The 20,244-nt window shown below is 56.5% G+C and overlaps 9 protein-coding genes across 10 annotated transcripts; 1 reads left to right on the plus strand and 8 right to left on the minus strand.

Annotated features, from left to right (window-relative positions):
• Positions 1-38: 38 nt before the first annotated feature.
• H310_00015 lies at positions 39-3,392 on the minus strand. Of its 2 annotated transcripts, XM_008862594.1 has the most exons (6): positions 3,164-3,392; positions 2,992-3,106; positions 2,789-2,837; positions 2,074-2,733; positions 1,890-1,976; positions 69-1,838 (listed from the first exon to the last, which is right to left on the minus strand). In XM_008862594.1, exons 1-6 carry the CDS (start codon positions 3,327-3,329, stop codon positions 105-107), a joined length of 2,811 nt encoding a protein of 936 aa, XP_008860816.1. In that variant the 5' UTR covers positions 3,330-3,392; the 3' UTR covers positions 69-104. The 2 variants fall into 2 exon arrangements, with proteins under 2 accessions (XP_008860817.1, XP_008860816.1); XM_008862595.1 differs by having other exon boundaries at positions 39-1,838; positions 2,789-3,106.
• A 183-nt stretch (positions 3,393-3,575) lies between these two features.
• Positions 3,576-5,615, plus strand: H310_00016 (dihydroxy-acid dehydratase; the record flags this gene model as incomplete). Its single annotated transcript, XM_008862596.1, has 7 exons — positions 3,576-3,862; positions 3,911-4,177; positions 4,230-4,491; positions 4,537-4,709; positions 4,760-5,142; positions 5,189-5,275; positions 5,321-5,615. 7 exons carry the CDS (start codon positions 3,576-3,578, stop codon positions 5,563-5,565), a joined length of 1,704 nt encoding a protein of 567 aa, XP_008860818.1. The 3' UTR covers positions 5,566-5,615.
• H310_00017 (hypothetical protein) lies at positions 5,582-7,494 on the minus strand. The gene is made up of 2 exons (XM_008862597.1): positions 7,113-7,494; positions 5,582-7,065 (listed from the first exon to the last, which is right to left on the minus strand). The coding sequence occupies exons 1-2, from the start codon at positions 7,416-7,418 to the stop codon at positions 5,713-5,715; spliced, it is 1,659 nt and encodes a 552-aa protein (XP_008860819.1). The 5' UTR covers positions 7,419-7,494; the 3' UTR covers positions 5,582-5,712.
• A 286-nt stretch (positions 7,495-7,780) lies between these two features.
• Positions 7,781-8,665, minus strand: H310_00018 (hypothetical protein). The gene has a single exon (XM_008862598.1). It carries the CDS (start codon positions 8,575-8,577, stop codon positions 7,930-7,932), a length of 648 nt encoding a protein of 215 aa, XP_008860820.1. The 5' UTR covers positions 8,578-8,665; the 3' UTR covers positions 7,781-7,929.
• Positions 8,666-8,695: 30 nt separating this feature from the next.
• On the minus strand, positions 8,696-12,193 carry H310_00019 (phosphoribosylamine-glycine ligase). Its single transcript, XM_008862599.1, has one exon. It carries the CDS (start codon positions 12,177-12,179, stop codon positions 8,754-8,756), a length of 3,426 nt encoding a protein of 1,141 aa, XP_008860821.1. The 5' UTR covers positions 12,180-12,193; the 3' UTR covers positions 8,696-8,753.
• A 453-nt stretch (positions 12,194-12,646) lies between these two features.
• H310_00020 (hypothetical protein) lies at positions 12,647-13,551 on the minus strand. Its single transcript, XM_008862600.1, has one exon. It carries the CDS (start codon positions 13,458-13,460, stop codon positions 12,756-12,758), a length of 705 nt encoding a protein of 234 aa, XP_008860822.1. The 5' UTR covers positions 13,461-13,551; the 3' UTR covers positions 12,647-12,755.
• Positions 13,552-13,643: 92 nt separating this feature from the next.
• On the minus strand, positions 13,644-15,282 carry H310_00021 (hypothetical protein). The gene is made up of 2 exons (XM_008862601.1): positions 14,347-15,282; positions 13,644-14,295 (listed from the first exon to the last, which is right to left on the minus strand). The coding sequence occupies exons 1-2, from the start codon at positions 15,211-15,213 to the stop codon at positions 13,726-13,728; spliced, it is 1,437 nt and encodes a 478-aa protein (XP_008860823.1). The 5' UTR covers positions 15,214-15,282; the 3' UTR covers positions 13,644-13,725.
• Positions 15,283-16,681: 1,399 nt separating this feature from the next.
• H310_00022 (hypothetical protein) lies at positions 16,682-18,218 on the minus strand. The gene is made up of 2 exons (XM_008862602.1): positions 18,195-18,218; positions 16,682-18,148 (listed from the first exon to the last, which is right to left on the minus strand). The coding sequence occupies exon 2, from the start codon at positions 17,930-17,932 to the stop codon at positions 17,174-17,176; it is 759 nt and encodes a 252-aa protein (XP_008860824.1). The 5' UTR covers positions 17,933-18,148; positions 18,195-18,218; the 3' UTR covers positions 16,682-17,173.
• A 141-nt stretch (positions 18,219-18,359) lies between these two features.
• On the minus strand, positions 18,360-19,707 carry H310_00023 (hypothetical protein). The gene has a single exon (XM_008862603.1). The coding sequence runs from the start codon at positions 19,633-19,635 to the stop codon at positions 18,406-18,408; it is 1,230 nt and encodes a 409-aa protein (XP_008860825.1). The 5' UTR covers positions 19,636-19,707; the 3' UTR covers positions 18,360-18,405.
• Positions 19,708-20,244: the final 537 nt, after the last annotated feature.

Consider the following 20,244-nt stretch of genomic DNA (forward strand, 5'->3'; position numbering starts at 1 on the left):
CCGTCGCTCCGTTCATGTGTCAGTGTTCGAAATGTGGTAGGTAATCGAGGTAGATGACGGCACACGCATTGCACACCACCTCGATGCATTACAAGAATATCCGCCTACTTCTTCACCGCGGGCCCGAGTCGTTCAAACACAGATTTCTTCTTCTTCGGTGGCTCTTCCGCCTCCACCTTCTTGGTCACCTTTCGTTCGCTGCTTCGATTGTTGCGCTCGCGGGACCGACTCCGACGGCGCTTGCTGTCATTGCTGCGTTTGTCGTCGCGTGACGACGGCCGCTCGCTGCTGCGCTTCTTGTCCGCCTTCTTCTCCTTTCGGTCGCCATCGCGAAGACCGTCGTCCTTCTTGTCCCCACGCCGACGGTCGTCGCCCTTGCGGTCGGATTTCCGCTCATCTGTTCGTTCCACCTTGCGATCCGAGTTTCGACGGTGGTCTCCGCCCTTCCGATCCGACGTCTTGCGATCCGAGTCATGGCGGTCATGCCGATCACTGCGCTTGTCATTGCGGTCTCGCCAGTCATCGTTCTCCGATTTACGTCGCGACGATTCCTTTCCAACCTCCCGTTTGGTCGACTCGTTCTTGGTCACCGGCTTATCAACAGTGGTGGGGTCTTCTTCGAGGAAGTCCAAGTCGATGGCCGGTGCTTCGACCGGCTTGGACGCCGCAGCCTTCTCGTCCTTCAGGCTGGATGGTTTTATTTCTAGCGATGCATCGCGACTCTTTTCGGAGGGCGTGGACGCACTTGCAGCGCCGGATCGCTTGTCGTCTGCGCGGTCCTTCCGGTCGTCGCTCCGGTCTTTACTGTGCCGGTCATCGTCGTTGCGTTCGCTGCCCCGGCGACTGGTGCTGCGCTCCTTCGAGTCTGTCTCTTTTCTGACGGACGACGACCGGCCCTTGCGCTCGCGATCGGACAAGTCACGTTTGTCCGACTTGGAATCGCGCGTCGCGGACTTTCGCGACGACTCGCGTTCAGTCGACCGGTCGCGGCGTCGACTACGGCTGCGGCTGCGGTGTCTCGACGACTTGCGGTCCCGACTGCCTCGTCGTCGCTCGCGACTTCGTCGAGATTTGCTTCGCGGGGATCCCTTGTCGTCGCCTTTGTCTGCTCTGTCGGTTTTGTCTGATCTGTCGCCCTTTCGCTCGGCCGATCGGTCACGCCCACCTCCGTAGCCGGGTGGAGGCCGCATCCAAGGTGGAGGATTCGGTCCTCCATAGAAGCCTCCATCGTAGAACATGTGAGGCGGGGGGTGGCCGAAGTGCCCCCCAGCAGCCCACGGCGGCGGAGGGCCATCAAACCATGGGCGAGGTGGGCCTTCAAACCATCCTGGAGGTGGGCCACCGTGTGATCGCCATCCTGGGGGATGCCCGCCACGGCCACCATGGTGATGGCCACCAGGCGGTGGTCCAGAACCAAGTGGTTTGTCTTGGTTTGGCTTAATGCTACCTGCCTCCTCTGCTTTGACGTCCGTCGTGGTGGCCGTCACCGATGGGGGGGGTTGCTCTGTAGGTGCCTCCGCTGTGTCCGTCGGGGCAGGTTGCGTTGCGGGCTGGGGAGCCATCTCTTGCTTCGTCGGCGATTCGACCTTTTCAGGTTCTTCTGCAAACAGATCTCCTCCCAAATCGTCGTCGTCGTCGTCCTTGGGTTTCTTCGAAATGTCCAAGACGGCGTCGGCAATCTCGACGCGCCGCTGGGACGTTGTGTCTTCCGCTTCGAGTTGTTTCTGCAACGCCTTGGCCTCGGCTTCTTTCACCAGCCTCTCTCGCTCTTGCGCTTCGCTCTGCGACCGCTTTAGGAATTCATCGACCGACGACCGTGTGCCTTTGTTTGGAATCAACTAGCCCAGACCACATCACGTCAGATGCGAGCGCAACATGGAAGTGGGTACATTTTCGGGGGACATGGCTTTTCGGCACAACGGGCACGTCAAATTGTGGCTGATCAAAGCGTCCCGAATGCATCCGTCGCACGCACTCTATCACGCCACAATGAGTCCTCGTCTCTTCAACCGACAAAGCATGCAGCGCCATGGCCAGCTCGACCGATTGTTCAATTTTCCTTAGTCCTGGTACCTCGTGACAGCACGGAATGAGCACCGCGTCTTGCATGAGCCGTTTACAAATCGGACACGCCAAGTGGTCCGGTGGGACCAGACGATACTGGTCAATGCCGGACCCGCCGCCAGATGACTTGACCAATTTCTCGAACGCCTTCACTTGGGGCACGACGATGGCGAGGCCACCGTTGGGCCCAGTGTTGACGACAGTAAACCCTGGCGCTTGGTTTGGGCCCTCCACGGCTTTGATCAGACTGGTTGGGATGCCCGTGCGAGGCTTCACCATGTGCTTGTCGTGGTTCGCGTTGCCGTTCGTGGGGCAGTTCTGGATGAAATGGCCGGGAACACCGCACCGGTAGCACACGTAGCCTTGCGGTGGAGTATCCAACAAGTTGTCGCCAGGAAGAGGCTGCGAAGGGCCGCCACCACGACCGCCCATGGGAGGAGGACCACGGCCTCCATAGCCGCCGCCCCGACCGCCAGCATACATCCCAGGCGGCCCCCCTTTGAATCCCGCACCACCTGTCGCCGTCCATGTCTTGTTTCCGCCACCGCGCATGCTTCGAGCTTCTTCGGCTTCTTGCTGGATTGCATTCAGTGCTTCCAGTTCGTCTTCCACTGTTTCGGCACCGCCAGATGCCGTCGTCGCTTGGCCGTCCGATTCGTTCAGGCTTGGCTAGGGAAACATCGCGTGAGTACAATCTGTTGTTGTTAAGGTACTGGAGTCGTACCAAAGCAGGAGCTACCGGGGGAACGGGAAGAAGAGTATGGGGGGGAGCTCTAAGTCAGTCAAATAACCACCATGCAGCGGCGTAAGGACGTCGGAAGGGCTGGGTCGACTCGAAGAAAAACAGTATTATTGATGTGATCAAACAAGCAAGACATCGAGGGGTGACAACATGCAGTAGGCACAGGAGAAGGATGCAGTACGCACAAGGCTTTTTGTTCGGCGGCGATGCGAGCCAGGATCCCCACATTATTCTTCGCTGGCATGCGCTTCACTATCACGCTCGTGTTCTTCGTCAATTGCTGATTGTCGTCTTCGTACACTACGGCCACCGTGTTCATGTCAAACCCACGCAAACACTTGCCCGGTCATGCTTTACCAGTGTTGTTTTGAAAGTCCGTGATCACGAGTTCCATGTCTTGGCCTTTGTTGAGCTTCTTCTGCTCGATGATGCCCTTCTTCAGGTCAATGACCCGAATGGTGGTGCCTGGGAAGTTAATTGTCCCGAACTCCTTCTCGGACTTGAACTTGAAGTGCACCGACATGGCGCTCTGTCCTCTTCCCTGCGGCGGCCGGCGAGAGCTTCTGCTTGCTCTCTCCACACAAACGGGAAATATCAAATTTCACAGACCTGCAACCACCGCAACTTTATTCCTTTCCACTGGTATCCGAATCCGGATACTGGGCAACCGGAGTGTCAACTTGGCGTGCACTTTGACACCACTCGCCTGGCCGGTATGCTGGTCCATGGGAAATGGCGCCGCCATTCCATGCAGTTTGCGCGCCGTGCTATGAGCTCAAAGGCTGTTAAAGAGGACAAGGTGAAGCTGAACAAGTTTAGCTCCGTCTTGACTGAACACAAGTCCCGGGGAGCGGCCCAAGCGATGTTGTACGCCACCGGTATCAACGAGGAGGACCTGACCAAGCCGCAAGTCGGGATTGCTAGCATGTGGTGGGAAGGCAATCCTTGCAACATGCATCTCCTGGATCTTGCGAACGAGATCAAGACTGGTGTCCAACAAGCTGGCATGGTTGGGTATCGCTTCAACACGGTTGGTGTCAGCGACGTCATTGCTCAGTAAGTCCATCGCTTCTATTTGACCGAACACTAAGCGTCCTGCTTTAGAGGCACGGCTGGTATGTCGTATAGCTTGCCCTCGCGAGACTTGATCGCCGATTCGATCGAGACTGTGATGGGCGCTCAGTGGTACGATGCCAATATCCTCGTTCCTGGTTGCGACAAGAACATGCCTGGTTGTCTCATCGCCATGGCGCGCCACAACCGTCCGTCGCTGATCGTGTACGGTGGCACCATTCGCGCCGGTTGCCGCAATGGCCAAACGATTGACGCGCTCTCTGCGTTTGAAGGCTACGGCGAGTACTTGGCCAACCGGTACAGCGATCCCCCAATCGAATCACCGACACGACATGCATCATCTTACTAGGATCACGGACGACGACCGCAAGGACATCATTCGCAAGGCATGTCCTGGCCCTGGTGCGTGCGGTGGCATGTACACCGCCAATACCATGGCGACGGCCATCGAAGTGTTGGGGTTGAGTCTGCCGTACTCGTCAAGCTCGCCTGCCGAATCCAAGCAAAAATTGCAAGAATGCCATGATGCGGGCAAGGCCATTCGGTACCTTATGGAAAACGACATCAAGCCCCGCGACATTCTCACCCGCGAAGCGTTCAAAAACGCCATTGTATGCCACCTATTCGTCTCATGCAGCATCACCATCGTGTTCTAGGCAGTGACGATGGCTCTGGGCGGGTCGACCAACGCCGTACTGCACTTTCTCGCGATCGCCCGCGCCGCCGGCGTATCCTTGACGCTGGATGACTTTGCCCTCATTGCCGACCGCACTCCGTACATTGCGGACCTCAAGCCCAGCGGTAAATACGTCATGGAGGACTTGCACAAGTAAAAGAATCTGCCCGATTGCGACGATGGCTCACCATTTCTGTCGGTAGCGTCGGCGGCGTCCCTGCTGTCATCAAGTACTTGATTGAAAAGGACGTCCTGAACGGCGACTGCTTGACGGTGACGGGCAAGTCGTTGGCTGAGAACGTGGCAAACCTCCCGAGCTTGTCCGACAACGGCCGCATCATCCACTCGGTAGAGAAGCCGCTCAAGGAAACGGGGCACATTCGCATTCTGCGCGGAAACGTCGCGCCGGAAGGTGCCGTCGCCAAGATCACGGGCATGGAAGGGCTGCACTTCAAGGGCATTGCGCGCGTGTACGATTGTGAAGAAGACATGTTGAAGGCGCTAGAAGATGGTGAAATTACCAAGGGAAGTGTGATTGTAATCCGCTATGAAGGCCCCAAGGGCGGCCCCGGCATGCCTGAAATGTGTACGTGTCCCTGAGTCTTGTACGACGCATCCTCACCGGCGACTAGTGACGTGCACGTCGGCGATCTTTGGCGCGGGGTTGGCCAAGGATGTTGCGATGATCACGGATGGCCGCTTCTCTGGTGGCTCCCATGGTACAGCGCGCCCTTTTCCCTTTCGTTTCTGAGCTGCGATGGTAGGATTTATCATTGGTCACATCACACCGGAAGCCCAAGTCGGGGGCCCCATCGCGTTGCTCGAGTCGGGAGATGTCGTCACGATCGACGCAGTGAACAACCGCGTCGATGTCGACTTGACCGAGGCCCAGCTCCAGGAACGCGCGAGCAACTGGCGCGCGCCGCCGCTCAAGGCCACCCGCGGTGCCTTGTACAAGTACATTCAAAGCGTGTCGTCTGCGTCGCTGGGCTGTGTCACGGACGAATAAAGAGCGTTCGCCCACAAACTATCAATTCGAATTGTCGTCGATGCGACCGAAGTTGTTAATTATTCATGCGTTCCAGAGCGCAAAAGTCCACAAACATGACGATAGGATGTATCATTCGACGATTCAAGAGCCCAATCCCGTCGGCCACTACACATGCCCGGTCTTGTCGGTGCCCAGGACGGTCCCGAACGACAGCGTGCGCTTCCGTACGCTAGCAGACGACGGGGTGATGGCCCCGAGAGGCGTTCGCGGAGTGCCAACCATGGTCGGACCGTTAAAGATGTCCGACAACTCGACCAGTTCCTCGTTCTGGTGTCTCAATTCGTCTTCATCCGAGATGTTGCTCTTGGCCTCGCTTGCCTTGATGGCACGATCCGTCACGGCATCCCAGTCGACGCGGGAGAGGACGACTGCAAAAATCACCAACTTCGACGCCTCCATCGTGCACACGGCGTTCCACAGCGCTGGAAACCCAGCGTCAAACACAAACGCCCCCACGTAGCACACGGGCAGCTGGACACACCACGTTGCAAACAGCGCCGTCCAAAAAATCACGCGGACTTCGCCCATGCCGGTCAAGACGGCGGCCATAAACATCTCGAGAGACTCGAGGAAGTAAGCCCACACAAAGATCGGGACGACGAGGCCCGACAACTGAAGCAACGTGTCGTCGTTGGTGTACACGACAAAGATGCGATGGCGAAGGGTCAGGATCACGATGGCCAGTACGACTGCATTCAGGATGGTACAGACAGCGCCAATCTTGGTCACGGCCTTGGCGCTTGTGGGCTTCCCGGCGCCAAGGTAGAATGCCACCTTGGTCTGCGTCGCACAGCCAAATCCCCAAAAGAAGGCATACAAGATCGTCCAGAACTGCGTCACAATTGCATTCGCCGCAACGACGTCAGGGCCCAACTTGGCTGCGATCACTGCGACGCCAGCACTCGCGACGTTCGTAATGAGCGAGTTAAACGCCATCGGGACACCCAGCGACAAGAACGTGCAGAATCGATCCCACGTCAGTTCCTCAAGCTTCCACCCGCCCCACGCCTGGAGATGGTACTGCTTCCAAACTACGCAGTACAAATACAGCGCCGTGGGCTGAAAGACGCACGCAATCACGGTCGCCCAAGGCGATCCATCAAAGCCCATTCCTGGCCACGTCGCCGTGCCGTAAATGAGGAAGTAGTTGGCTCCGATGGCGACACCAACGGACGCAAGGCCCACGAGAGTCGTGGGAAGGACAATCGTCATGGACTGAAAGTACAGACGCATGCACGCATACGTGAGACTCGGAAAGATCGTCAACGTCATAATGCGTGCAAACCGAATGCCGAGCTCGATCACTTGCTCGTCCGACGTGGACATGCGCAGCAAGATCCCAATGTTCCAGTAGTACACTGCTGCCAGCACCGACAGGAAGAAGCAAATGATGACGCCAAACTGGAGCCAAATGCCTGCCAACTTGTAATTCTGGGCACCGAGGGCTTGACCGCACAACTACATCCAAGCGTCACGACATTGCACGCGAAAGCACGCGCTCGTACCGTGACAATGCAGGCAATGCCAGACCACACCCCATATAATGGAACGGCCATCCACACGGACGCCAACGACGACGCTGCCAACGCCTGGACGCCGAGGTGGCCCAAGAAAGCGCTGTCGATCGCTGTCAAGCCCATGCGGACAAGACTCGCCAGGCTGACCTGAAAGGCCATCGACACGAGCTCCTGCACTTCACGCTTGAGGTTGAAGCCTTCGTCTCCTTTCATCAGGAACGGCGTGTCTTCCCCGGTCATGGCCATGGCGCAACGAGCGGCAAGAGTTGAACTGCCAGGTGGCGCGGATTCCATTCGTTCGATGAAGATTGGAACAAGTGCGTTGCCACGTCGTCCCAGCCCCGTTACACGTTTATCATATCGACACGGCGGCAGGTCCTAGTACATCTGGTCGTGCATCGCGGAATTCCTCCTATTCACACCTGTCAAACGTCTATGTGACCTGATGCTTGGGAAACCAGTTGACGTCGTCATGCGTGGCGCTCACGTTCTAGTGGCGCCGAGCCGCTTTGTAGCATGAAAAGATGCTTCCACCACTGACATGTACGCTTGCGCTGGAGACGCTGTGCCAAATCTCTCGTTGATGTCGGTGGCAAGCTGCATTCCTTGCAACACCATGGAGATACTAAGTCCATCGACCAGAAAACATCAAAGGCAGTGCATGTGCACAAGAAATGGCACTCGCGTCGTTCAAGTATTCCGATGCTCACCATTACACGTGCGGCAACGTGCGGCCAAGCCGACACAAACGCGTGAATCATGCCAGGTGAATTGCCATCCATGAACAGTATAACTTAGGCGGCGCTTACAGCTCCATGTCGTCCTGATCGTACAGTTCCCCTTCGACGACCTCCATCGCGCAAGTAGTAGCGCTGTCGTCGACGAGGTCTTTGCCTTTGTCGTCCACCACTGTCAGCACCACCCAGACTGGGTCCCCAAAATACCCACATTCCCACATCAATCGCCAAGTGCCATAGTGTGTTCCGCTCTCCGCTGGCATGGTCAGGCTCAGGTTGATGTCGACGGTACCTCCCACTTCAACGGATTGTACTTGGATCTCGGGGGGAGTGTTGAAATCGAATCCTTGGGAGAGTACTAGCGACGTCCCTTCGGGCCATGGGGCCATCCCAATGTTCTGGAACGATAGGCGCAGTTGCACAGGTTGAAGGGGCAAGAGAAGTGCGCTTTGAGCGGCACTCAGATCAGTCAGAAACCTGGCTTCTGGCTGAAGGGTCGAAGGCTGGTAGACGTCCATGGCTCCGACGGCTGCGCCGCCAATAGTCGTTAGGTACATGTTCGCTGCAGTTTCTACGTTCCAGTTGGAGCTTTCGAGGAAAAACGTGCTTGTGGCAGCATCGCATTGCAAGATCTTGGAGAATTGCTGGACAAGGTCGTCGTGGTCGTTCGTCGTGATGCTCTGGAACATGCGCAGGAGGTCATCGGCGTCGCTCATGCCCCCAGCTCGTTGAAATCCAAATTCGGCGATGAACGAAAGAAAAAGAATCCCAGTTCGGATACGATATCCGGTGGACGATATCAAAATTTCCTGGAAATGCAGTGTGTTTGGGGAAGGAAGGTCATGTGCGCTAGGGAAGTCGACGAACGGAGGAAACACATGGATGGTGATGATTAGAACTGCAGACGACCTTTGATAAGCACTTGCGCGGCACTGTCATTAGCGCGAGGCACCACCGAGCCCAATCGCACAACGTGTTCGGCCTTGAGCAACTCGACAACTTGAGCTTCGTGGTCAGGAGCAACAATGAGCACCATGCCGATGCCGCAGTTGAACGTTCGGGTCATTTCATCGTCAGGGAGGTTGCCGACAGAGCGCAACCAGCCAAACACAGGAGGGAGACGCCAAGCAGCGGCATCAATCTCGACCGCGTTGGTATTGGCCAACACGCGCGGAATGTTTTCCAACAACCCCCCACCAGTAATGTGCGCCATGGCGCGAATCAATCCTTGCTTCAACAAGGGCATGATAGCCTTCACGTAGATGCGCGTAGGGGTGAGGAGGTTTGCGCCCAAAGTCGACGTTGCGTCCCACGGACAAGGCGAGCCGTAGGTCAGGTTTGCAACTTCGACCAACTTCCGCACTAACGAGTACCCGTTTGAGTGCAACCCGGCACTGGGCAGTCCCAAAACGACGTCGCCATTGCGCGCCGGCAGCGGCAACAACTTGGTCTTGTGCACGGCGCCAATGCAAAACCCGGCCAAGTCGTAGTCGCCACCGTGGTACATGGACGGCATTTCGGCCGTTTCCCCGCCAATGAGGCCGCACTCCGACTGACGGCAACCTTCCGCGATGCCTTCCACGACTTCCGCGGCAGCGTCCACGTCGAGCGCGCCGCAAGCATAGTAGTCCAAAAAGAACAGGGGCTCCGCACCCTGCACGAGCAGGTCGTTGACGCACATGGCGACAAGATCAATCCCGACAGTTTTGTGCTGGCCCGTCAGCTGCGCGATCTTGAGCTTGGTGCCGACACCGTCCGTGCATGCGACGAGGACCGTGTCTTTGTCGTAGCCGGCCGCTTGCAGGTCAAAGAGCCCACCAAACCCACCGAGGTCCGCGTCGCATCCAGCGCGCACGGTCGACTTACACAACGGCTTGATCTTTTGCACGAGAGCATTCCCAGCGTCGATGCTCACACCAGCGTCGGCATACGAAATTGTTTGCTTTTGAACGCGGCCCATGTACGCATGCACCTGGTGGCGCTTGATCGCATACAAGAACGCAGCTCCTTCCAATGGCTGGACGCGAGCCTTGACTGTTTCCGCCACGTCGGCGGGATACACGGGGCACTTCAACTGGACGGCAATGGGACCGGCATCGACGTCTTCCGTGACGTAGTGCACAGTGCATCCAGTGACCGTCTTCTTGGCGTCAATGACGGCTTGGTGGACCGCCAAGTCCATGCCGCCAGCAAAATCGGGCAGAAGGGACGGGTGGACATTCAAAACGCGACCGGCCCACGCTTGGCAGAACGACGCGGACAAGATGCGCATGTATCCAATGCAGAGGATGAGGTCGACTTTCTTGGCCTGGAGGAGCGCTGTGACTTCGGCATCCAACTGATCGCGGGTCTTGCCCTTGCCAGAGACCGCATGGGCTTCAATGTTGTGGTTGCGGGCACGTTCGAGAATGCCCGACGCCTTGCGGTCACTCACAACGATCTCCACCGTTGCGTTGAGTTCCTTCGCAGCAATCGCGTCCAGAACCGGCTGCAAGCTGCTGCCACGCGTCGACCCAAGCACACCGATTTTAATCGTCGGGCACGAGCGAAGGAGACCGCGATGGCCGATGTCGCTGCGGTGCTGCGCGCCGTCAAAATGGATCTTGGACACTCCTTCGTACGCCTTTTCGATTGCGTCCTTCATCGACGTCGCCGTCGCCGTCACGGTGAGCACTCGGCCTCCAGACGTGACAAGCTCCTTGTTGTCGCGCAAGGCAGTGCCGGCGTGAAACACAGTCACATTGGGGAGGGCATTCGCAGCATCCGTTCCCGTGATCACGCGGCCTTTGGGGTAGCTATCAGGGTACCCCTCGGACGCCATGACAACCGTCGCGGCCGCGCCGTTCTTCCACTTCACCAATGAAGGGTCCAAGCGATGTTCAACACAAGCCAGCATGATTTCCACCAAATCGCTATTGAGAAGCGGAAGCACCACTTCCGTCTCGGGATCCCCAAAGCGGCAGTTGAACTCGACGATCTTGGGTCCGTTGGGAGTGAGCATAAATCCGGCAAACAAAATGCCCACGTACGGCAGGCCTTCCTTGGCCAGAGCCGTCACCGACTTTTGTACGATTTCCACGCATTCTTGTTCGACTTGGCCGAACAGGCACGGAGCAGGCGCATACACGCCCATCCCACCCGTGTTAGGACCTTGGTCGTTGTCGAAGATGCGCTTGTGGTCCTGGGCACCGGGCATTGCCACAACGCGCTGGCCATCGCAGAACGCCAAGAGCGACACTTCTTCGCCCGTCATGAACTCCTCGATGACGACCTCATCACCGGCGTTGCCGAACGCCTTGGACACCATCACTTCCTTGAGCGCAGCATACGTTTCTTCCTTGGTCGTGGGGATCAACACGCCCTTGCCGGCGGCAATGCCGGACGCTTTAATCACCACATTGTAGTCGATCGAATCAATAAACGCCTTGGCGTCATCGTAAGAAGTAAAATTCTTGTACGCGGCCGTCGGGATGTCGTGGCGGGCCATGAAGTCCTTGGAAAAAGCTTTCGACCCTTCCAGTTGCGCCGCACGTTGGCTTGGGCCAAACGTTGGGATGCCAGCGGCGTTCATCTTGTCGGCAAGACCGACAACGAGTGGGGCTTCAGGGCCCACAACGCAGAGCGAAACGTTGTGTTCTTTGCAGAACGCGATCAGGGCATCGGGGTGGTCCGGGGACAGCGCCACGTTCGAGATCTTTGGATTTGCGCCCGCGGCCGTGCCGCCGTTCCCTGGAGCGACGAAAATGTGGGCAGCTTGCGGAGACTGCGCAAGTTTCCAAGCCAGCGCATGCTCGCGGCCACCGTTTCCGACGAGGAGAATGTTGCGTTGGGGAATTTCCACTTGAAGCGAAGACGCGGCTCGGTTGTCCAGAGAGGCAAACGCGCGGAAGGCCTTTTGAGACAACAACTTGCGGTCGTTGACAGATAGAGCGAGCTCGCCATGCTGCGACACGGAGTCACGGATTCGAGCAAAGTCGTTCGAGTCGACGACGACAGCAATCTTGTCGAATGCCCATGTCGCCGATCGGACGAATCCGTGGCTTCCAACACCCCACGCCTTCAACGATTCTTCCGTAGTGACAGACGAGTCGGGAAGGAACGCGACGACAAGGCGGACTGGCGACTGGAGCAACTCTTCGACTTCGACTGGTGCAGTCACATGGATGTGCGGAATCTTTGCGTGCACGATTTGGTCACGCCATGCCAAAGAGCCAAGGACAGCGACACGAAGTCCTTGCTTCTGCAGATCTTGAAGCAATGCAAGGCCCTTCGTCGCCTCAGCGGCAGACGGAAGGCCGCAAGTCACCACGACCGACATGATTTGACCTCGACGATTGAAAAATGACCAAGACTACTTGTGACTGCATGTGCTTCCGGATAAAATCATCCGGTACATGCAGCCACGGAAATGGGTGGGAGCCGTGGAAACCCAACGCAGCATTTAAAATTATTCACAATTTCTAATGTATTCATTGTGTTTCCGCTCTTGTATTAATACTTGCGGGTTGCGTAGAATGGCTGTTTCAGCATGGTATTTGAAATGTATCAATAAGCGAAATTGATTTTAGAATGCATTTAAAATCTTGTCGTACCATTTCGTGGCACACCTACATCTTTAAGACCTGCATTGAACAATCATCGCAAAAGCATTGCGCCGTTGATGGCAGTCCTTCATCTTGTATGTGTGCTATATAGGGCGCAGAGTACAGTGTTCTGGATTCCAGATGACCACAATTTGATGTCGCGTAGTTCCAATTTCTTGTGAAAGTGTTTTGGAAATGGGGTCGTTGGATGAACTTGTTTATTCAGCAGTTCTGCCCTTAGACACACGACCAGTCGAGAGGAAACCCAACTCATTAAATCAATTTCAGCTCGTATTAGCCGCCAAGAGACGTTACAAGAAACGTCGAGTTGGACGAGGTGGCGGGGGGGCTGGGCGTGATGGTTTGCTTTGTTCGACGGCAAACGTTAGCTGCAGCGTGAATGATTTGCTCAACTTGTCCCAGTTGGAGAAGAATTTTCCTTCCGACTTGTCGATGTCCATGTTCGGTACCTTGAACGCCACTGTTTCGTATGGCTCGCATGCCATGAGCAGGTACTGAAAGTTCTTGTCCGCGGGCTCTACTTTTTGCTCGTATGCCGACATAAAACGATGACGAGGCTGGAAACCATCAGCCACATCAGGGTAATCTACTTGAAAGAGAAGCATGCGGGCGCCGGTGTCGGGGTCGCGCTGCTTCGTGACTCGGTACCCAGGCAGCCCAATCTTGATGGTGCGTCGTGGGACGATCACAGGTTTCGTGGGAACGACAGACGCGGACGCGTCAGCTGCATCTTTGGCAGCTCGGCGCGCAAGGTTTGTTTGATGGCGTTTGCCTTGAGTATGGGCCAGATAGTTGCCTTCGTTGCTGTGTAGGGTCAGACACAGTTTGCACTCGAATGTGCCCAAGTGGTTCTTGAGGATGTACGGATCTTTGGAGAGATCGACAGTTTCCAGGGCCAACTTGCGGAGTCGTTCCCGTCGATCAATGGCTTGCTGCTGCTCTGAGGCCACACCCCCGGAGCCAGGCTTGGACCCGGCACGGTTCTGGAAGTCCATCAAGTTGCCGCTGATCCACCGCCAGAGGTTGATTCCAAAAGCTCCAAGTGAAGTCCTTCACAATATAATGTTTTGGTAACCTCTATGAATCGATACCAGACCAAGATTGCAATGCCGAGGATGGAAGGATGGACGAGCAGAAGTGTCATGAAGAAGACTCGCGGAAGGCAGGTACAGGTAGCGGCAATATCTGGCATGACCACAACACGTGACACTTAACATGCTTATCTTTCAGAGATGCTACTGGCAACAGGGGCACACTCCATCAGGTTGCAGTCATGTCTGTTTGCTTCATGGCTGCAGTTGGAAATGATTGCATCTGGTTGATTGTGGGGCTTGAGAGTACGACGCCTCGCACAAGATTGGATGCTTCTTTGGCTAAAGCTGCGGAGGGTGACGATGTGCTGCTTCTGGCACCTCCCCGAGCAACGGACAAAATCGTCGCTGCCGTCGTCCTGATCGATATGTCGCTCTCGTCCATGTCGTCTTCGTCACCATCATCGTCCACAGAGGATGCATTGTCGGTGCAGTTGGGCGTGGCTGTGAAATTTGCGGTGGTGCATGTCGTTGTCGCAGTCTCTTCCTCTTCGTCGTCCGACGTGAATTTTCTTTTCTCGTCGTTGGTGGCTTGCTTCCGCTTTGAAAAGACAAACTTACGCAGCACATCCATGCCTTCCCGCCCTGTCATGGGCTCCACGCGGCGCTTGCCGCTGCCTGGTCCTTTGAGAACAGCACTTGGAAGCGACGTCAGCTCTTCCGCGGCGCCCCATATCACATCGTCTTCAGGCATGTTTCTCAAGAGCTTGGCAAAATAACCGTACGCATGGGTGCGGACCTACGACAGGAGCCCAGAGCTGAAAATTTTACGCGACTGGCGGTAAAATACCTGAACGGCCGTCTTGGTCTTGACGTGAGTTTGAATCTTCTTCCATTTTCGACCGTACATGTTTAGCCCTTCCATGAACCGCGCATGTTCTTCGTGGGTCCATCGCTCGCGCTTCTTGGAATCTTTCAGGTCACCGTGCATCCCTGTCGACGATGCGTCGATGGACGTTAACTCGTCATGATATGCCACTCCTCGGCTTGGTTCGGCATGCATTGGACGAGGGTGTGCATGAATATGATGCCGGCTCGCGTACTCGTCACCAAATCCACGCGGTTGGATGCCAGTGCGAGCGAAAGGTGTTTCGTCGACGTTCGACATGGACTGATGATGATGCTGCTGATGTTGAGGGCGTTGATCATCGTAATGCGGGAGGTACCCTGGGTACGGCGACGCTGCCGACGAAGCGTACTGGTGGCGCGAGAGAGGGCCGTGGGTGTACGACGTTTGGTGGGGCTGCATGTCATATGACTTCATTTGATGGTTGGAAATGGAGTTTTCGTAATGATGGTACTGGCCGTTCGTGTATGGAGAATACGTGCCCCCCCCCGACGGACGTAAGAAAGCGTCGCGCCGGTCGTCGGGAAACGATGGCAATCCGGACGGATGTGGGTGTTTTGTGTACACAAACGCAGGTGGCTTGACGTATTCTGCGTGAACACTGTGCGCTGCATTGGGTGTTGGCGAGTGCGCATAGATCGGTGCCGCCAATGTGGTTGTGGCTGCGTGGTGTGGAGAAGTGCCTTGGAGCGGCGACCGGGCAATCAACTGGTCCATGCTGGGCAGGGTTCGGAGCGTTGATCGCGTCGCGTCGGTGCGTTCTTGGGGGGGCGGCAGCATTCTTCGTGGGTTTACCAGCTCTTCCTTCATGCGTCGGCCTTGTCTCCTGCAACGTCCAGGTGTGTCCTGGTGTGGACTTGGCGTGTGGGTCGGTTTGGTTATTGGAAAATGCGCACGAGTGCGTGGGCAGTGTGACAAGTCCATTAAATTCCACTTTTTATGTTGTCTTGCATTTTGTAACCAAACGCAAAACAATTTGTCACGCAAATCATTTCTGGCACCTCTGATTTTAACCGGTCAGGTGGTTTTGCCGTACCCTCCAAAGGATTCCACTGTACCATGTACATACATCGAAGTTCGAAGAAAGGGAGGGGGGCAGCGCGGGATCCCGTGGCGTTGCTTTGGGTGTTCGCGGGCGGGTGTCGCCTGGTGGCCCGCGGAAGGCCAACGTTGGACGACCCAACTGGGACAGTGGCGCCCACCCAAGCCGTCGGTAATGAATCGAACACGATGCGGAAACCGAAGTTCGAAGGAGTCCACGTGTAGAACCCAGCGTATATAAAAAATGGACAGGTGCATTAAGGGCGGTACAAATGGCCGCAACAGCAGCATGACACTTGGCGTTTGTATAACAATGATGGTTTCGAAGGCACGGTCGTCGATGGGACCGCGACGACGACCTTGACTGGCCTCTCGATGGACACACAAGCATCTTCTGTCGAGCATGCAGATCCCTCGCTGACGTTCTTGAGCGGGTTGCCAGCGAGCGACGGGCGTTCGAGTCGACGTCGAATCTCCGGTCGAAGTCGAAGTGCACGTGATTGTGGTCAATAATGTGGTGCCACATCATTTTCCACCTCACAGTATTTTCATCGCGTTCGAGTAGTACGCGTACTGTGGGTAACTCCTCCAAAGAACACCCAGAGGGCCAGGTCCGTTGGTGGACCCGACGACCTCGTCCACGATTCCATCGCCAACTGCGCATTCCATCCCAACCCGATATACGCCACACACGCTGTCGAGTCCAGCGGTATATACACTTCTGTATCATGATACAACAAAGTGTATCACATTCCCCATCGCAGGCTCGAGCCACCGTTTGCTACTTCTCCGACGCTACTGTACGGGCCGAACGAGAGTTAAACGCAGGACGAGTTAAACGCCGCCGCGAAAACGAAGCGACGGCTGGACTCGGCTCCATTGTGGACACGGCTACACCGCCACGACAAGGTTCAGGAGGAGTGGTGTGCAAGCAGGAGACTATACGCTGTCTGTGTGGCACACATCCCTCGTGACAATCAGTCTGTGCCAACATGTACAACGAGCCGTGCGACTCGCTTCCATACATCGGACGAAGAGAGTCTCGTGCCGCTAAGGGACCGTCTACGGCCAATGCCTCGGGTGTCTCTCGCGTATGCGCGCCCTCTTGTGCCATGCTCAACCTCGCCGACCTATCCACATACTCAGTTGTCGTCGCCCGAAGAATAGTTGTCTGTACTTCCGCCACTTTAACCGGATCATTTCGGATACGCCTGTAGCGGCTAGTTCAAAGGAAGTGACGAAATCGAGCGACGCGAAACCTCCGCCGATGTCGCAAGGACCGAAGGCCGTTGCATCACACAAACAAGGACAAGATGGCGTCAAATGGAAGGTCGTGGGATTGGTTGTGACCGTCCTCGCATGCTGCTGGGTCCAGGTTGCGGCTATGGAGAGCATTCTGTCCATCGACCCGCGAAGCGGTCCATTCCTCACGTTTGTCCAGTTTGTGAGCATTGCTGTGATGACGTTTCCCACATCCACACGCATCGCTGTGCCCATTGCTTACCACGGTGGATTGTCATTTCTGTACTTCGTGTCCAGTCGCGCCAACTCGTTCGCCCATGCATGCGGTCTATCGTTCCCGCTTCTAAATCTCTTCCGAGCATCCACCCCCATGGCGTCGCTTGCAACGGGATATCTTGTCTTCAGAAAAGGTTACGCTCCTCACCAATTCGTCGGCGTTCTCTTGATATCCTTGGGCATTGGCTTCACCTCGTACATGGATCCATCATCACATGGTGGAAGCAATCGCGCGACGCTTTGCACCGACGAGACCGGTAGCTTGATCTGCAGCCTTCCAGTCCTGCAATCGACCCTGGCACTTGTGGGCCACTGGCGCCTCGGCATCGCGCTGCTTCTTGTGGGTCTTGTTGTCGGCTCCATCCTCGGCCATCTCCAGAATCTCGTGATGCACATGCATGCCACTCCAGGCAAGCCCCACCCCGCGGAAGAGAGCATGTTCTTCATGCACGCGTATGCGCTTCTGTTGATTGCATTTGGCGACGGTCAAGACATGCGCACGACGTGGACGACATGGACCACTTTTCTCGACGACGATGCATCCCGTCCAGTCTTGGCGACACTCGTCGCCCTCGTCGCCGTCAACCTCGTGACCAACTACGTGTGCATTCGGTCGGTGTACAGCCTGGCGTCCGTCGTATCGACCGTGTCCCTCCAAGTGATCCTCACGTTTCGAAAGGCGTGCAGCGTCGTCTTCAGCGTCGTGTACTTTGGCCAGCCGTTTGCTCCAAGCCAGTGGTTCGGGTCGACCTTTGTCTTTGTCGGCGTCCTTGTCTACGCGAACGTGTTTAAACGCGTGCAACTCACGCGCCCGAGGGAGTGAGCGGCAGCCGCTGGCGTCACACCAAGGCGTCACCGGTCCAGTGGGTACAGACACGCGAAAGTCCCACGAAAGCACCCCACAACTGCGGGGCTCAATCGAAGTTTGACCTAACAACGTCGGCCAGTACTTACTGTATGGGGGGAACATGACAGATCTTACTGTACTACGGGCTCCATGGTGTGTGCGGCTGTCGGCTGCGTCAACGAGGTGTCCCGTTGCGTCGATGCTTGCCACGATCCAACTCTGGGCGGCGCTCCCCCAACCATCACTGGATCATCGCTCTGCGCAGTGGTGGCCGAACCGAGCACGGTTGGCTCGACAGCAGTCGCCCCCACCACGACCGAAACGGACGAGTCTCCGATTCTATACACCGTACGTCACATAGCATTTGGTGCCCGATGCGTCTTACGCAGCCAGAACGAGAATCGGAACTTGTAGAGGGCGCGCAGAAGCGGTAGCTTGGCGCTGCACCCATCAAAGTGGATGAGGTTGGCCAAGCCACGGGGCCTTGTTCTCCTGGCTTGCACTGGAATGAATTGTTTCGAGGCGCTTTCATCGCACTGAAACGCGTGAATACTCACTCGATGGGACTGTGCATTGCTTTTCCTTTTTATGGCGTTCTAGTCAAAGTACGACTGGAGCGTGCCGGTGCGGCGCACGTCACATGTCGCGCAGTGGAAGGACCCACCGAACGGCATGAAGTTGCGAAACGGGACCGGGATGACGTTGAAGCCCCACTCCTTAAACAGCTTCTGCGCCGGCTTCTCATGCGCTTCGACAATCACGACGCCGGGGCGCACGACCAAGACGTTGCACGTGGCTGTCCACGGACTCGTGAAGAAGAGCGGGTGCGTCGGAGGCAATTCGGGGGTCGGCGCGACAAACACTTCCCACCCCTTGAACATCTCGGGCAAGCGGTACTCGTACTCCTTGTCCTTGTACGTGTACGTCTTGACGGGCTTCCCAGTCACGCACGGACGGTACGGATTTGCCAAGATCTTTCCCTCCATCAACGGCACGAACGTCCCGTCAATGTGCATCGCGTTGCGGTCTTTGAAGTCCAGCACGTGGATGCGGTATTCGTCGCCTAGGTGTCGGCGCATCCACTCGATCCCAAACTTGTTGGTCACTTGGCTTTGCTGCGTAAAGAGATCGCGGCCCATGCGAGTGAATTCGGCTGCGTCGAACGTGGGCTCAAACTCTGTCACGACCGAGTTGAAGTCGCCCGATGCAGGCTCCCAGTCCTCGTTATACAGCGCGTCGCTCATCTGGGGCTTGGGCGCCGCTGTCCACTTGGCCCCCTGGTGGAAGTATTCCTTCAACAGCGGACGGTACGGACGGAATTCGAAGTATCGAGATCGCCATGCCATCGGAGCTTCGATGATTTCATTGCCCACAACAATGAGCACATCGCGGGGCATGGCGGCGTAGAGACCTCCCAGACTCTTGAAGTCGGGTGTTTGGACGGGGGTCTTGAAGTCGTCGGGGTTGAACTCGGGGCGGCGGACTTTGACACCTTCACCCTCAAGAACGTGAGCGAGGTAGTCCAGTTCCGTCGCCGCAGCCTTCATCAGGTCAACGGGAAAAGGCTGACCCGCCTGGGTTTTATACATGTCCCAGTATCGTGATGGCCACACTGCTTTCCCGGACACGTGCCATTCCGGAATGGTGGAGCCTTCGATGCGCCCGACAATTACTTCTTCAAGTGGGTCCCATTCGTTGTGCGAGTTGACAACGCAAGACGAAGCACCTTTCCCCGCTGTGGGGCCGGCAGCTTGCTGCGACGTGGTATGGATGGAGAAAGAAGCGCGCGCGGCAGCGCTGCGAGAACGAACGAGGCGATGTAGCATTTCTAGACGGTGTTGCGTGCGGTGGCGTGCAGTTGCGCAATGAGCGCGCTCATGGCTGCCCCAAATTCCGCGACGATCGAAATCGAACACGAGTACGGCGGGCTTCGATTGGCCCGGGTGGATCTTCCATAGGCATACCACCTTGGCCCGAAGAAATCGCCACACATTCGAATGGAACATCCCTGCAGTTGGTCGTCGTGTGGTTGGGGAGCGAGAGACTTTGGCCACTCCACATGCACGTTTTGGCGTCGAGCCTCAACCAGTTCAACAAGGCGCAACCACGCGCCGTCGTCAGGTCCGCATGGGTTCAATGGTATCAGTGGGGGAGAATGGCACGACGATGCAATGAAAGCGATGTTAGTCTTACGCGTAGGCTCCCGTAGTGTGACTAGGTACCGATTCTCGCAACCGACTCCCCGTCCATACCGCTTTCGTTGCAATTTGCCACCAACATGCATTGCCATCCGCCGACGAGATATTTTGCTGTCGCCCGCGCTTGTCGTTGACATTCTAATGTTCGCTCGACTCAACCTGGCTGAGAGTGCATGTCACAGAATCCAGGAAGTTCTCGATGCGACGGTATGTGCAGGGAGTTGGAGGAACCAAACG

This window comes from Aphanomyces invadans (assembly GCF_000520115.1).
Source record: "Aphanomyces invadans strain NJM9701 unplaced genomic scaffold supercont1.1, whole genome shotgun sequence".
Classification (NCBI taxonomy): Eukaryota; Oomycota; class Saprolegniomycetes; order Saprolegniales; family Verrucalvaceae; genus Aphanomyces; species Aphanomyces invadans.

What these genes read in the sequence shown, in the direction of transcription:
- H310_00015 (XM_008862594.1), bottom strand. Translation starts at nt 3,329, where the DNA reads ATGTCGGTGCACTTCAAGTTCAAGTCCGAGAAGGAGTTCGGGACAATT. An exon ending in GGACTTTCAAAACAACACTG is followed by an intron (nt 3,107 to 3,163) that starts GTAAAGCATGAC and finishes CGGTGGCCGTAG; the next exon opens with TGTACGAAGACGACAATCAG. An exon ending in TCATTCCGTGCTGTCACGAG is followed by an intron (nt 1,977 to 2,073) that starts GTACCAGGACTA and finishes GTGGCGTGATAG; the next exon opens with AGTGCGTGCGACGGATGCAT.
- H310_00017 (XM_008862597.1), bottom strand. Translation starts at nt 7,418, where the DNA reads ATGGAATCCGCGCCACCTGGCAGTTCAACTCTTGCCGCTCGTTGCGCC. An exon ending in GCATTGCCTGCATTGTCACG is followed by an intron (nt 7,066 to 7,112) that starts GTACGAGCGCGT and finishes GCTTGGATGTAG; the next exon opens with TTGTGCGGTCAAGCCCTCGG.
- H310_00018 (XM_008862598.1), bottom strand. Translation starts at nt 8,577, where the DNA reads ATGAGCGACGCCGATGACCTCCTGCGCATGTTCCAGAGCATCACGACG.
- H310_00019 (XM_008862599.1), bottom strand. Translation starts at nt 12,179, where the DNA reads ATGTCGGTCGTGGTGACTTGCGGCCTTCCGTCTGCCGCTGAGGCGACG.
- H310_00020 (XM_008862600.1), bottom strand. Translation starts at nt 13,460, where the DNA reads ATGGACTTCCAGAACCGTGCCGGGTCCAAGCCTGGCTCCGGGGGTGTG.
- H310_00021 (XM_008862601.1), bottom strand. Translation starts at nt 15,213, where the DNA reads ATGAAGGAAGAGCTGGTAAACCCACGAAGAATGCTGCCGCCCCCCCAA. An exon ending in AGACCAAGACGGCCGTTCAG is followed by an intron (nt 14,296 to 14,346) that starts GTATTTTACCGC and finishes CTCCTGTCGTAG; the next exon opens with GTCCGCACCCATGCGTACGG.
- H310_00022 (XM_008862602.1), bottom strand. Translation starts at nt 17,932, where the DNA reads ATGTTCCCCCCATACAGTAAGTACTGGCCGACGTTGTTAGGTCAAACT.
- H310_00023 (XM_008862603.1), bottom strand. Translation starts at nt 19,635, where the DNA reads ATGCTACATCGCCTCGTTCGTTCTCGCAGCGCTGCCGCGCGCGCTTCT.